Consider the following 14,671-nt stretch of genomic DNA (forward strand, 5'->3'; position numbering starts at 1 on the left):
TTCAAGGTACAAGTCACATGATGGTACAAGTTCAATTTTCCCCATTCACCAAGTTGTACCAAATAGTTGACACTGTAAGACTTAATGAGCTAATCTCCATTTTCAACAATATTAATTACAATTTATACAGCCCAATGTTTGTGAAAATTCTGCTACTGCCTATTGCTCCTCCATACGAATGGGGAAAACCTCCTCTTCCAAGGCCTGCCAGCACATGCCAACGTATGGATAAGAGAACAGCTTGTTTTTCATGGTCCATAAAGCTGTTGATCTTTCTGCTAATTAGTGTTAGCAGAGTGATGAATCTCTGAAGCAAAAAACAGACTGAGAATTCCCAAATTCATTTCAAATCAACCACAGATTAATTATACAGGAATAACAACAATTGCTGAGCATATTTGGATGACTGATGACTCAGAGGTGGAAAGCTGATCAAAGCAAAAACATTAAAGAAAAAAATATAAAATTTTTCGGTTTCAGCTCTTCATGATCTGTAGACAATATGTGATCAGAAGAACATGAAGTAATTCCACTAATGTAGAGTGCTGTAGAATCCTTAGATTAAAGATTCTATAAAATGAAATTAGTATGTATTATGTTACCTGTGCTTGTGTAAGATCAATATAAGCCTAGCAGATAACAGCCCTCCCACAGTTAGACACAATTAGCCCACCAGGAAGCCTTTTCCAAGTCATTATTGATGAGATAACAGTAGGCAAGATAAGAAGTTCAAACTATACGTAGCTAAAGTGTATTTTTTTCTTTATATATAACAGCAGAGATTATCAGTACAGTATAGAAACAACTGAGTTAGCTGCTGCACTCTCAAAAATATGATCTCTGCCCAGAAATATGTTCTCGTATCTTTCAGAAGTAGAAAGGGAGATAGCAATCTCCAAATGCTGCACAGCAACTGAGAAGACAGAGCAGGGCTGCACTGCCCATCTTGGAGCAAAGACAGGAGCAGCAACGGGACATGAAAGTAAGGGCAATTTGTTTTGCTTGTCTGAGTGATTTGCCAGGTAAACCCTCTCCATGGTAAAAGCCTATTTAATTTCTCATCCTTTCACATTACCTTCTGCTGTGGATTCTACTTAAGCATCTCTGAACACAGCAAACTAAAATCTGTAGACAATTTAAGCCAAAAACCCTCTGACTATAGACAGCCCTTTGAAGTTTATGGAGATCAAGAAAACCAGTCACCACAGAAAAGCAGCTTTTTAATTAAACATCTTTTCTCCTGATTCAAAACCAGTAAGTCTCAGTCTGTGTACCATTAGAAATCCTTAAGAAGGCGATCTAAGGCTACAGCAAGAGGTACTTAAATACATGTGTATTAAAAAGTGTCTATTGTCCCAAGAATAACAGAGCTGATCTCACCTAGCCATACTTTCAATTCTGTCTAGCACACCTCCAATGCCCTTGCACCCAGAGGGCACCAGCATCTCTCTGAAGCAATCTTCTTTTCCTTTTCTATCTGACCTAGGGTTATGAAACAAGCAGCTACAGCTCATCTTTGTGACAGGGCTTAACTTGCAGTTCAACAACCTATGCAAGGATTGTATTTTATACTTTCAGTGGCACAAATTAAAGATACAGTTTATTTCCCAGACAAAGGGTGTGGGAAGCACTGTTATGGGCATGTGTTCATGCAGGGAAGGGGCAATCTGGAGCTGGAGAGAAGTTAGGACACAGCAGAAGAGAAAAAGGCAAGTATTGATTACAGTGTAAAGTGACCATATTACCCAAAACTTTATAACCTGTTGGAAACATGACCTTTCAAATGACAAGATTAATTGATCATAAATTACATTCAAGTTCTTTTACTCTGAGATTGTTAAATCTCATGAATACATATGTTTAGCAACCACGGTTATGAAATACTATTTTTCATCTTGTCTTTCTATTAAACAGGACTATTAGCACTTCACAACAAGAACTATTATGGGAGATTTACTAGATTAATAGCAGGCCACATGCTATTTTCATTCCAAACTTGGTCTCTGTTTTTCCTGAAGTCTTTCTCCTTGGCAATGAATATTAAGTAAAGCAATACTGTTGCAGCAATTATATTGAAGGGGTTTATCCAAAATATAGTAGCATGGTGCCTCCAGGAACCCCTGTTCATTTCTTTTATTGGACAAACTTTAATCAGTGGCTGTGTAGCAATTTTCAATAGAATGCAATAATAGAATTATTCTCAAAAACATTGATTTCATTTTTCTTCTACTTTGAAAAGTGTTCTTTCTTTATCGCTGAAAACATGTGGTTGCTGGATTGCTTAAAACTGTGCAATTCAGGGGAAAAAAATTTGGTTCTAGTTTCCCTGAAGCTGTGTCAAAAATAATTTCAGTTTCTATCCCACCTCTGCAGGTTTCCAGCCCTCTTCTCCCTGACCATCATGATCAGTACATTTATTATTACTTACATTATTATTACTGATGACCAAGTACATCATTCTCAATTTTTCTCATATTCATATAGAAAGACTTTTGTAATTTACTTCAGTCAATTCAGTATAGTAGATTCTCAGTAACTGTACTCTTTCAGGTTTTGTGTCATTCAGTATACTACAACAATATAGATTTTATTTCCTCTTGTATGTCCTGCATAACATTTTTCCCTCCTGTAAAACTCAAAAAAAAATTCCCAGAGATAAAACCCCTATCTATTTACCTCTATTCGTATTCAGCCTTACAGGAATTGAACTATTCTCTTTTATATAAACAAATAATTTTTTTGGTGTTTGTTTTCATTGTTAATACTGCTTATGCTCTATGGCTCAATAATACTATGTTTTTAACAGCCAAAGGAAAGGTAAAGTAAAACACAAAGTTCAATTCACCTTTCTAACATTTAGAGTGAGCAACACGCTCATAAGAATATCCTTGCATAAGAATATTCTGCAAATTTGTAAGCCAGGAATATTGTGTCTTGCTTTACTTCCTCCCACCTACTCTATTTTAGGAGTTGCATATTTTTTAACAACAGAGGCAGAGACTGAACTGTAAATAATTTGAAAGATACTTTTCCAAACTACTTTCCAATGAACTAATAGCCCCTGTTAAGCTAGCACTAAAAGGCATATTAAAAGTAACAAAAGAGGAGAAAGAATAAACCAACGCAGTAACCAACCAGTAGTAGTGATATTAAAAATCAAGTACTTTCTCAAATTACAGGCCTTCAAATATTTTTTCCCCTTTATGTACCCAGAATATTTTTTCAAAAGCATTAAGACTTAAACAGAAATTTGGGAGGGAATATGTGAGCATAGAAGTTATCCCTTACCAAGCACATGTCAACTCACCATTTTACAAGAAGGATTTCTTGTACCCCATTTCTTCCTTTTTTTTTTAATGGCACTGTGATTCTTTTAGTTTCAAACTAGAGTGGCAAATCACTCTCAAGCATTAAATAAATATTAAAAAAACCCCAAAACTTCAGTATGTTAAAAAAGGTGTGTAAATACATGACCAAAATAACACTGAAATTATTAACCTCAGATTACTGAACATTTGAAACAGCTCTAGGAATTAGCTCTCTATCTGCAGTGGTTTCTTTAGAACAGTTTTTTAAAAATCCCTAAAGAATATACAGAACTTTCTGTCATCAGAATGATTTTGATTAATTTAATCAGTGTCATGAAAGTTGTTAAGATATTTAAATTATTTTAAGATACCAAAGCCCTAGGTTATTCAGGTTCATTTAAAGTGCATTGGTAATAAAGCAGTTTAACATCACTGCACACTATATTCCCAAATCCCGACAAGAAACCTGCACAACATATTGCATGCAGACAAAAAGCATATCCATTTCCCTTTATAAAGGCCTCAAGCAATAATTCAAGCATAGCGATAAAGACTAGAGACTCTGGCAGCAGAGCACAATTGCTGTGTTTGTTTTTGATTAGGCTGTCTTCTTCCTCTTATCTGCATGGCTTATATGGCAAAGATCAGTTTTTAAAGACCACCACTCCACTTTAAACTTAGACCAAAACAAAATTAAAAAAACACACCAGCTCTTGCTGAAAAAATAATGGTGCGGGCAGTTTTTAGTCTCAGTAAAACAATAATTTGGTTTACACTCCAAGCTTTCAGAGCTGTAACACTCCAGAGTTGACAGAGTTTACTGAAATGGCTACCAAAATTGACACTTGTCTGCTGCAGGTCACTTACATTTCATAAAAGCCCATATGGATCACAAATACTCTTACACTCAAGATGAAAATGAAGATACAAGCGAAATTACAGATCTTGCACTAGTGACACTAAAAATCAGAGCAACAACTATGTGATGGTATAATAAAAGAAATTCCTGTAGTAGCACATCTTTTTCCGTCACACGAAGTATGAGACCTTTTAATTTTTTAAGTTCTTTAGATTCCTTAAGGTCTTTTAGGACAAAACTACTTATTTACCAGGAGCCACAGAGGTGATTTTAAGGTGGTGAACACAAAGACAAGTATTGCTATAACTTCTTGGAGCTTCTTCCATAAAAAGGTTAGGGAAAGGGGTAGGAGAGAAGTGAGAAAAATAAATACTCTGAAAGTACTTTTCAGACACTGCAAAAGAGTCAGCTCTATCCACTGTGGAACCTTTTTTCATGTGCAAGTGAAAACAACTCTGAACAATTCACAGAATTTAGAGACAGAGGACAGCGCTATCTCAAGTAAACACCATTTCAGCTTCCTCTAACCTAAATTTCGTGTACGTGATTCTAATATCAATCAACATCACTTACACAGATAAAACAATTACCTCATGAGGGGAGGAAGACAAGGGCAGGCACTGATCTCTCATCTCTGGTGAGCAGTGACAGGGCCTGAAGGAATGGCCTGAAGGCATGCCAGGGGAGGTTTAGGTTGGATATCTGGAAAAGGCTCTTCACCCAGGGGAGGTCAGGCACTGGAACAGGCTCCCCAGGGAAGTGCTCACAGCACCAATCATGACACAGTTCAAGATGCTCTCAGACACATGGTGTGAGTCCTGGGGATGATGCTGTGCAGGGCCAGTTGGACTTTATGATCCTTGTGAGTCTCTTCCAACTTAGCATGTTCTGTTATTCTGTGAAATTTCTATCTTCCAGTAAATTTACTGAAATCTGTTGTCCCTCTCATTAAGTACAACAAATTCCTCTAATTATTAGCCATTATGTACCTTAGGACCATCTTAATTCATATTCTAGTGAATTTAAAAATTATTTTTCTTGAAATACATGAAGTCCCTATTTTTTTATATTTAATTTGCTTCATAATCAAAACCAATCACTCTTCAGTAACCATTACTGCCACAGAGGTACCAGTACACAGTCACAATACCAGGACATATCTACAAGATGCTACCAGGGAGGGGAAAACCTGAGCCCTCCTCAAGCATCCTGCTTCCTCTGCACAGAGGAGAAGCTGCAGTCCACAGCTTTGCAGCTAGTTGGTAATGCTGTTCCTCCCCATGAATATTTCATCACATAAATGATGCCAAATCACATTTTCTTTAATGAAATCAAGTCTAAAGGCACCATCCATGCACTTCAACTCCTTGAAGAAGCAAGATGCAGGTGATCGCATGGATGGATGCACATGAGTCAGCAAGATAAATGCCATAGTCATGCAAATCTCAAAACAGGTGATTTTCAGGCTGTGCTTGAACACCTCTCAGCAGCCCCTAGAGGCAGAACCTCAAATATGATTCATCTCACTAACAGTGAGGGAACACACATGGAAGAGATTTATGGAAACTCTAGGTGGAGCTCACACCTATCCCAAAGAGCTCAACCACAAGGCAAACACCAAGGGTCAAGGTGCCATCAGCTCCACAACCGCTAATCCAGGTGACGTTACACATGCCCCAAACTCACCAGTCAGAGCTCCTCCAAGGCTTCCTCTTCTGAGCTGTCTCCCATCTTCACTCAACTGCCTCTTAAATTTAGGAGACTTTCCAAGGCCAGAAGATACTTCAGGACTACTGGATTTTCGGAAAGGCATAGGTGGAGGTGATAATATGTGATCAAGCTGCAAAAAAGCAACAAAAAAAATACATATACCTATACTGTTTAAACGCTTACCTTCATTGAAAAGAAAATGTGATCTAATTTAAACTAAAGATTATGATAGCATTTGTGAAAAAATTAGGTCCCAAAGATCTTAAGGTAATTAATTTGCTAACTTAAAAGGAAAACTTTGCAAGTGACAGATTTGTATTTGGCTGTGTAAGAAAGCCATTCTCCTCTTGAACAGTTCACACCACCTCCAACCACTCTCACACAAACAGCATCTTTCACAGAGGTCCCCTCTCAAGATACAAAGGATCATAGTTCAACTTATTCAGCCTTCCATAAAGCAGCATTTCTGCAGTTGTGAACCACCTTATCTGGAAACCTACTCCAAATAGTGACCAGCTCTTCAAACGTTTTTCTTTGACAGGTTTTCCCCACATCTATGTCAGCAGTCACTAGATGGCACTGCACTATCAACAAACTGTAAACCACTGCCCAGTCCAAGGAAATAATAACAAACAGATTTATCAACGCCAGTGAGAAAAAAATTAAATTATCCTGTTTATAAAAGGCACATTCATTTACACTGACTTTGAAGTTTAGTGAAAATACAGATCCTCATTCTTCAGACTGGGTTCCTGTCATATCCACAAAGCATTTTAGCTGCCTGGTCTTGACAATATATCTAATGCCTCAATATTTGATTAAATCCACAAAAACAAGACAAAATGCATGTGAGAAAATACTAAGAAAGTAAAAATACTAAAAAAGCAGGGTATGCAAGTATGCGAAGTAGAAAAAGTTTTACAAGCCTCTTTCTCCGGTAAATGCTGCAGTGGCATAGTGTCATTTTGAAAAACCATTTGAACTTTTTTTTCTGTAACATTTAAACCCTAATTCAAACAATTTTTTAGGAAGTCAAGCACATCTAGGTCTTATATTTTTACAGTTCATGTACTGAGACTTACCAGCCAGAAAATCTAGCATAACCTGCATACCTGACTCTTTCATCCTTTTTGTCCACTGAAAGGAATGAGTCAAGGTCACCAGAAACACCTATGAACCTTTGCACAGCAAAGCCCATTCTTCCTTACAGTTAATCCCACAGCATGTACCATCCTCCCTAAAAAGCATTTTTGAATCCCATGTTTAGTTCCCTATGTATTCAATATTTCAGATTAATTTTGATTAGTTTTGGGGTTTGTTTTAAAGGTTTCTTTAATCAAATATGCAGCTAGTTGGAAATGTACACACACTTCTAATGCATCAAGAAATGCAACTGATTTCTGAATCTACTTATTCAGTATATTAAGACTCATTCATGTTCACAACAGACACTGAAGTATTTGATTAACTCACAGCCCATGCCTTTAGCTGTTTCCTAAACTGAGTGGTTCTGGGGTCACAAAGAATGTTTAGTTAACCATTGTTACTATTCATCTTTCACAAACATGGGCATGTCACAAATATTTGTATTTACGACTTCTAAGACACCTCACAAAGGTGAATTTAAAACTTAAATATGAATTACTCTTTTAAAAAGGAAGCAACTGGTAACAGCTAACTTCTGAAAAAACACCATATTGAGAGTCTTTCATGTAAGTCTAAAAGCAAATACTCAAACTGCTTACTGACTGATGGATCTCAGAGATTGTTTAGTTCTACACTCCAAATTAGTCCAAGCATCTAAAAATTACATGATCCCATCAAGGCTTTAGGTGAGTTACTGGCAAAAATTCATGCTCTTTCTTGAAACAGGTTCACACTTCAAAGTAACCAACCACATTTTAAATCTATTTTTTCCTGAACTAAGTTTCACCAAAATTTTAAACCACAGACGGAAAAAAAAGAATCAATACATGCACATTAGCACTCACACCAACATAACAGAATTTTGCGTCATCCATTCTCTTATTTTTTCCCCTTTTAACCAGGTATTCAAACTTTATGATTGTTCAAGTCACTCCCACAATGAATCAATTTGTGGATTCCACAACATGCAGTCTTTTTTAAAGTCATTATTTCCAATCAAGCTGTGCTCCACTTTCACAACTTTAAGGGTTTCAGAAGAAACTTTGAAACAGTTCTATACACCAGCACAGTACCATCTAGGTCTTCAACTCATAATTAAGATGCTATCCCAGATTCAGAAAAGTGTGATGTTTGAGAGCTAAGACAGTTTAAACATTTGCCCCCATTAGTTCATAGTCTTGATGCCAGCATCCTCCCACAAAGGTACCCTCTTGCTGCTAAGTGACTCTATCACACCAAAAGACATTTTTAAGGTCTAACACTACAAAAAAACAAGATGGAAGTACAAGATCTAGTATTTTCATATTGATGGCCAACTCTTGCTTCACAGAAACAATTACACATATATCAACAAAGTATTTCTGGAAGCTATTCAAAGACTCACTTTTGCTTCCAAAGGCCCAAAATAACCTAAGAGCATGTAAAATGACAGGCATCTGTACATTCTAACTGATACTGCAGTAAACCAAGAAGAGTAGATTACGATACACCCCTTAACAGCCTTGACAAAACAGCTCTGGATGCCTGGGAAATATGAGAGAAATGGACTGCAGAAGGCTTGCAAGATCCAGGCTTGCAAGCTCCCTTCCTGTGCTACCCTCTAGATAGCAACAGAGGTTTATACCCCTATTCAGAGCTCATTTCAAGTAAAAGCATTTGCAGCAGATGAGGAGGCTTTCTGCCCTCAACAGAACTGCCTTCCTATCCTGACAGGCAGAGCATTCGAGTCCAAGGAAACCTACAGAAAACATACAGATACTACTTCCTTGGAACACAAAGCTGGTTCTGAAGATGCGTAATCTTTTACATATTCAAATCCTACAAAGTGGTTAATTCAGTCAAAAAGACACTACAATCATTCACCAATAAGATTACATCAAATTCAAGTAGATAACTAATAGCAAGACCTATTCAAAGTTGTTAACGGTTATTTGAAAGACCTCCTGGAAACCTGCACACTGTGGAAGTTCAGGTTGTGCATCTTATCAGATGATCAGACACTGCTACCCACAGGACAACATTAAAGCAACTATCTAGAAGACAGTTAAAACTCTACCAGAGATATTTTAAATTATTTTAATTAAGCTGCTGCTTTCTCAACACTCACTTTTGCCCATCCACAGTCATCATTCTATTGGTATTTACTTCATACTTACTAGCTGTACGGACATGTGCTGATGTTGCATAGCATGCAAACACAACAGGTTAACCAGGATTTGGCTGGTTCCCCTTTTTTATCAGTCAAATTTGCTTGAAGCAAGTTGCAGGGAATACAATAGCAGGATCCCTGCAGGAAGTTTCCAACAGACACACACATTCATGTTACATCTTGAGTATCTGGCTATCTCATGCTCTGCCCACTGTCTTATTACTGCGCTCAGGCTGCAGCCATACCACTCTCTCAACACCTCAGGACCTTGGGAGCAGTGGGATAACAGAGGGCAGGTTTTTAAAGCTAAAAAAATGAAAACAGTGATAAATGAAAACTGTGAAAACAAGTGTATTTCAGTACCCTGTATTTAAATTATGAGGGGGGTTAAGTCAGCCTTAAAGTGTATACAGGCTGCTTAGAGAGGGATTTTTAATCAGTGCACATCTCGCCACCAGACTGCTGTTAATATTCACAATGCATGGATAGTTAACTTATTTAAAAGCCTCCCTCCCCCAACATTAAATAATACCTTCTCAACAAAGGCACTTTGAAAGACAGAAAACACACAGCAAACACCAACCTATGACAAGCATACTGATCTACAATATTTACTTCTTCCAATCCATTTTTCCATACATTTGATAAAAAAAAATCTATCTGCTTATGTCATAGGTATGATGAATTTCTACAGAAGCACTGCAAAATTTAGGAGATAAAATCACAAATCCCTTCTTGCTCCCCTCACACGTATGAACCTTACAAAAAGGAACAGAGTATTATTAGAAGAGAAGGGTTTAAAAACTATATAGAGCAGAATATCAAAATATTCTTACCATAGACTTCTACACGTAGATTTAGAGATCCTGTAGAAACAGGAAAGGAATTTGAGTGAAAGTCTCCTTCAGTTACACAGGAATCAATATGTTCTCAAACATTTTTTTCCTGTATTTTCAAGCTATTAATTTACTGTGTGAATAGAATCAGATACATTCCTCTGAAGAAAATTATTCCCATACTGTTCTATGGGCTTTTAACAGTTCACCTACTCAGAAAGGATTATACTAATATTTTTTTAAAACCTCAGTAGCATTAAATCCACCTATCTACAATCATGTATTTATTCTAAAGCTAGAATGAATTCTCGGCTTTATAATTATATCATCAAATAGTCACATCAAGTACGTCAGCCCACATGTCCTTATGAAAATTAAGGACATGACAACTGATTCAAAATAAGACCTTGCATCAGTGTTCAGGAGCACAATTTGAGCCGAGTACATAATGAGGAGTGAGGCAGTCAGAAAGAAAATGCATTTCAGAGAGAAAATTCGTGGTACAAGGTGAATGAAGCTAAGAGAATTCAATCACACTGATAAACCAGGATAAGGAAAGTAAGCTGTTCTGTGCTGCTGAGATGTGTTGCAACATGGAGTGTCTTTTTCCAATAAAAATTAAATTGAAATAAGACCTGAACTCATATGATCAGCTCTACTCTTTTTACAACACCCACTACAGTTTTACTGTCCAAACTACCTCACCCCCAACTTCCCTCAATTGCTCTACAGGCAGTATTCCTACTTCCCACAGAAACTGGAAAATACTGGTCAAGTATTCAGTCTTAAAAATACAAACAAAGATGTTCTATTAAGCAATCCATTTTCTTCCTCCTGAATGCAGCACAATTTGTTCCTACATCAGGTCATGCTTTATATCCATATTCAGTCACTAAAGTTTCCACAGAAGGCGTGCGCACTGTCACCCATTTTATGTCTCCTCCAGTCAAGCACCAATCCAGAAAAAGACCCATTACCTGAAAACTCTCACATGTAGTGCATCAAAAGCAGAAAATATGCAGTGTAGTTTTACTGTTTAGGATTTTTTTTCCATTAGCAATCCAAAGTCCCCAAAGAAAATTATTCTAATAAGTATGTTGCCAAGAAATATGCCAAGTCACAGATGTTTAAGTAAGTCAGAAAGCATCAGGCTCCAGCCCTATGCAGGTAAAAGTATGGAAGTTTCCCTGATGTGGAAGAGAGATTCAGTCATTCACTAAAAATTCTCATTGTAAAGTTAAATGCTTAACAGGAGCATGGCTTCACAAACCTTACAAATCCCTCCTGCTCTTGCCTCTTCAAACGTAAGCTATGCCAGAAGCAAGCATGCTAAGACCCACCAATAGTTCAGTGATTAACCCTTTATGCTTCTAGTAGTCTGCTTTGATATACCAGTCTGTTTCTTCATGTTATTTTCACTGGGCTCCTCTCAGCATGCTGCCTCTCTGTCTGGCTCCTTTGCAAGCATTTTAAGCACAGTTGCTGAACACAATAGCCCAGTAAAGCACTTTTCTTTGATGCAAGCTATACAAACTCATTGCAACTAGGCATAAGGAAGAGATATGTTCTTACTATTTAAATACTCTAAGTCTAATTACATTTGGCACAGATACATGAGTTTTGATTAGCTGCACTGACACAGAGAGCAACACGGAATATGATCTTATTAACAGACAGCACCATACCTTACAAAAAAATTCATTTAAAAATACACTTTAATCAATTAAGAGCATAGTGCAGTTTAGTTACTCCAGATGCCTGACAAGAACTCAGCAGAACCAAGCTAGACTTGAAGAGGAAACGCCACAGTGATAGTGTATCACACAGATATAAAAGAAGTCTATCTAACAGTACCATCACAAGCAGAGGTGCAAACAGATTTCCACAGATCTCCTTCAGTAACTCATGTCTGCAGCACACAGGAATCCACTGCTTTTGGTCACAACAACATCAGCTTTTGAAGAATTCTGCTTGTGGGTGCAACCTGAGCAATCTAGAGCTGCCTGAGTCTCCACAAATCTGTATCAAACACTTCACCTGAACAAGACTGTCAACAGTTCCATTTCAATCAGCTGATAGTTGAAATACTCTACATTCCCCTTACCCACAAGCATTATCAATCCACCTTAGTTTTGAGTACAGTTTGGAGAACTATGCAACTATTCTGAATATCCACAGCTCTCAGAGCAGCCTCTGCAGAAGAACCACAAATAATTTATGGCACAGAGATAAAAGGAAACTTCTCCAAACACTAGCACCACTTCCAAGAAGCCATGGAAAATGAAGGTGAAGAGTGGATACAAAGGAAGACTCAACAGGCCACAAGGATTTCAATGTACAAGGAAATATCCCATTTCTTACCCTGTTCCTTACCACAATGCCTCAAAAACAAGCAGTTATTTTTTCCACCACCACAGATGAGGAAGGAAGATCACTATTTATCCCACATATCTTAAATTCAGCATTGCCTCTCCATGAGAAAGGTCTTGTTCAGCTTGGGCTGAAAGACCTCACTAGTTCTCCAGCCTAGTGGCTTCTGTCATTCCAGTCTAGACTTCAAGCCTTGGATTATCTCACTTCCCCCCATGACCTCCAGTTTCCTTGTTAGGACAGTGACACCAGTCCATCAGCTACAGCAGACAGGGAAAGTAAGAACCTAGGCTCTCTGTGGATTGAAAAAGATTAGAGACAGAAAAGGTCTTGTTTACAGGGAAATCTGCTAATCATTCATAAAGCAACACTTGATTTACACACAAATGCAACCTACAATAGCACTGCAAACATGTCCTTACCAAAGTAAAAAGAAACCCACTGTAAAGCTCTGCGGCTCACAAAGCATCACTTCTAACCATTGCATTTATTGATTTTACATTCCACATATATGCAGAAAGACAGTGCTTAAATCTAAAGTCACTGTTCAAAATTGTCCAGTTTATTATGCTGAACACATGACGTTGAATAAAGAGCATCAGCAAACAAAGTCATGATGTTTTCCTATAGCATCTTACCCATTATATCCTAGGTGGTAAAGAAGAAATATTTTAAGAATTCTGCTAAGGATCAAGAGAGACATAACCACATTATCTTGCTACCCACTTCCCACTCATTCTAGAAATGCAAATCTGAATTTAAAACTATTGTATTTTTCTTGAAAACGAATTTGATGTCTGGTCAATTAAAAGCAAATAAATGCAACTCAGACAAATTTGAAGTATCAGCTATGACTATGCTAAAAAATAATCAGGTTGCATCCAATCCTTTTTCATAAACATATTTACACATGATTGCACAGAAAAATGAAGCACAGCCTTTACAGTATTCTACAAGGCCAAAAAAGTGGCCTATAAATATGCATGCACACTACTGTCTGAGCCAATTATTACTTTACCCTTGTTAGGATGGAACAGTTTTGTTACAATATGGCAGAGTCCTTCAGTTCTTGAAAGCCTCCTGTGTGCTGCATCTGTACACACAGACTCACAGACACACAGAGTGAGCAGTCTATACTGCTCCCTTTCCAGGAAACAAAGGAAGCAACAGCATTTGTGTTGAAGGCACTGCCTCCAATAACTCAGAGTGCCCTCAGTCTCCTTGGATTTACACACCCAGCTTTAACAAACATCAAAAGATTAAGAAATAGCAGGTTTGGCAGACCTCTTATAAGACCCTAAAAACATAAGCAGAAACCAGAACACAGCTCTAAATAAATATAGTTCAACCCATGGTTAAAAGGGATTTACTTACAGGTAGAATCAACCCTTTTTTATTTTATACAGGTATCTTCTCAGGAATGCACATGACGTGCTAAGGCCTTCTGATTCTTACAAAAAAAACATAATTTCCAAACCAGGGAAAACTGTCAGCACTCTAAAAAAGTGAAGTCAAAGCATCACAAACAGGCTGCTAGCCAGGATAAGGCTGCAGCAGCTCAACAGGTCAGCCCTACTAGGAAGGACACAGAGGGATCAGATCCAAAACAGCAGATTCTGTGAGGAAGTCTGTGTGAGAAGTTAATCAAAAAAAAAGCATGAAAACAGAGAGCAGTGTCCCAGGGGTCTGCCAAACCCACTCAGCTCTGCTGCAAGGGTACCATATAGAAAAAGAAAATATAGAAAAAGAAAAATCCCCTTTCTGCAGTGGTACAGCCTCTCTAAGCAATGCCTGGGCATCAGGAAGCATACTCATGTTTTACCTTTGCTTCCACAGCTTTTAAAAGTGATCTGATGAAGATAAAAAAAAGAAAATCTACCCTTAGCTGCCCATATGTGCAGCAGAGCATGCCACTGCTATGCAGCAGGAAGGATACTCCCTTCCTGCCCCTGTCCTGATGGCCATCTTGTCAGGAAAAAGCATTTTGTGGTGTTGAAATGTGCTGTCACAACTGCTACATCTTCCTGTTGCAAAAGGCCCACAGAGTAGCCAGGAGGCAGCAAGAGAAAGCTGGCAGAAGCACTCCTGATTCAGTCTGGGGGGGAATCAAGGACACAACCCAACCACAAACCCGGTGGGTGGCTCCTGGGGCCTGGGATAACACCTTTGCCGGGGCAAAGGGACAAGAGCTGGAAACCTGCAGCAAAAGAAAAACTACACCCACACCCCCACACAGCATTTCAGATGTAACAAGGCACTGCAGGTTTAAGGGGCAGGCATCAACCCAGCAGTC

General features: G+C 38.1%; 1 protein-coding gene across 1 annotated transcript in view; it reads right to left on the reverse strand.

Moving 5' to 3' along the window:
• The window catches only part of MAST4 (microtubule associated serine/threonine kinase family member 4), a 277,440-nt gene that overhangs the window by 211,582 nt on the left and 51,187 nt on the right, over positions 1 to 14,671 (reverse strand). The window contains exon 2 of the mRNA XM_014258860.2: positions 5,854 to 6,007. Coding sequence (XP_014114335.2) covers positions 5,854 to 6,007 — 154 coding nt within the window. The remainder of the gene's footprint in view (positions 1 to 5,853; positions 6,008 to 14,671) is intronic.

This window comes from Pseudopodoces humilis, chromosome 4, assembly GCF_049639895.1.
Source record: "Pseudopodoces humilis isolate 2021_Gansu_Grassland_sample_001 chromosome 4, ASM4963989v1, whole genome shotgun sequence".
Taxonomy (NCBI): domain Eukaryota; kingdom Metazoa; phylum Chordata; class Aves; order Passeriformes; family Paridae; genus Pseudopodoces; species Pseudopodoces humilis.